The sequence below is a fragment of the Anneissia japonica genome, unplaced genomic scaffold, assembly GCF_011630105.1.
Source record: "Anneissia japonica isolate Jap-2015-1 unplaced genomic scaffold, ASM1163010v1 scaffold164_len1226_cov99_single, whole genome shotgun sequence".
Taxonomy (NCBI): domain Eukaryota; kingdom Metazoa; phylum Echinodermata; class Crinoidea; order Comatulida; family Comatulidae; genus Anneissia; species Anneissia japonica.
Window position 1 is genome coordinate 1 of NW_022718758.1, and position 1,226 is coordinate 1,226.

Here is a 1,226-nt window from a genome sequence, read left to right on the forward strand (position 1 = left end):
GACTGTGTGACTGCAAGCCAAAAATTTAGGGTACAATTTCAAATTTTTTATTTTTGTCCTCTAAGTAGGGGTACCCCTCTTCAAAGGAAACCCCTATTAAAAGGATAATTTTTTGGTCCCAAATGTGGCTCCTTAATAGGGGATAAATAACAATATGGATGCATTTAAACAATAATTAATTTTACTCATTCATAACAACACCTAGAAACACACCTGAATTGATTCTTGTCCAATATAATTTGTTGACGACGTGTGAAAAACTTTCTGACACTTCAAGGCAGCAGGACCTGTCCCTACAAACCCTTTCAGAGGAATTTTTCCTGTGTTAGCCTTAGCGGCATCACATTCCTGTTGAAGTTGTCTACCGGCTGCTCTAAGGAGAGCTTTAGAAACATTTCCAGAATTTAAGTTCAGATCTCCTGATGTTGTGTTAACAATAACATCAACCTGAAATAAAGAAGGCAATAACAAAAGGATAATTAAAGGGGTGCTGCAATTTGAGGGTTACAGATTATAAAGTAGAGTTGTCGTGGGCCGCAATATAATTATATTGGGCCATATGTGGCCTGCTGCCGCACATTGCCTACCAACAGACTGGACAGTAAGGGGCTGGAAAAAAGAATGCATTCATGTGCAGAAATTGCAACGTTTTTGGAACTAAAATATATTCAAGAAAAGTAAATGTGTTTATACACACACTTTAAGCAAAAGTTCATATATAGACCTTGAAATAACCAATAAAACAGGAAAGGTATTACTGTATTCTAATGCTTGTTTACGTCAATTAATTGATAGATTAATTGTTTGATGAGTGATAAACTAATTGATTGACTGAACCGATACCTTAGAATCTTCAATCTTGCCCTTTATCAGCCTTATATCAAAACCTTCTTTTGTAGTTATAACATCATTATTTATCTTCAACCCTGGGTTACTGCTAGTTGGCATGTCATCAGTTTCTGTGAGGTCTATAAAGTCATGATCGGAATCACTTTCATCAAGCATGACATCTTTGGCACTATGGTCGATATTAAAAACTGTTTCCATGCCTGCTTCAAATCCCTGACAAACTTTCATGTCAATACTTAGAAAATACACTTTCTGAACGTGTGATTGAGGATTTTCTTCAAAGTACTCTTTTGTTGCCTCAAGAATCACCTTGGTACATGGCATAAGAGGATAACCATACACGCCAGAGCTGATAGCAGGCATTCCAATTGAGGTGA

General features: G+C 36.6%; 1 protein-coding gene across 1 annotated transcript; it reads right to left on the reverse strand.

Moving 5' to 3' along the window:
• Nucleotides 1-121: 121 nt before the first annotated feature.
• Nucleotides 122-1,197, reverse strand: LOC117110625 (protein mono-ADP-ribosyltransferase PARP14-like). The gene is made up of 2 exons (XM_033253392.1): nt 844-1,197; nt 122-447 (listed from the first exon to the last, which is right to left on the reverse strand). Exons 1-2 carry the CDS (start codon nt 1,171-1,173, stop codon nt 202-204), a joined length of 576 nt encoding a protein of 191 aa, XP_033109283.1. The 5' UTR covers nt 1,174-1,197; the 3' UTR covers nt 122-201.
• Nucleotides 1,198-1,226: the final 29 nt, after the last annotated feature.

Coding starts and splice junctions, on each gene's coding strand:
- LOC117110625 (XM_033253392.1), bottom strand. CDS start 1,173: ATGCCATGTACCAAGGTGATTCTTGAGGCAACAAAAGAGTACTTTGAA. Junction 448..843: donor GCAAGATTGAAGATTCTAAG/GTATCGGTTCAG, acceptor TCTTTATTTCAG/GTTGATGTTATTGTTAACAC.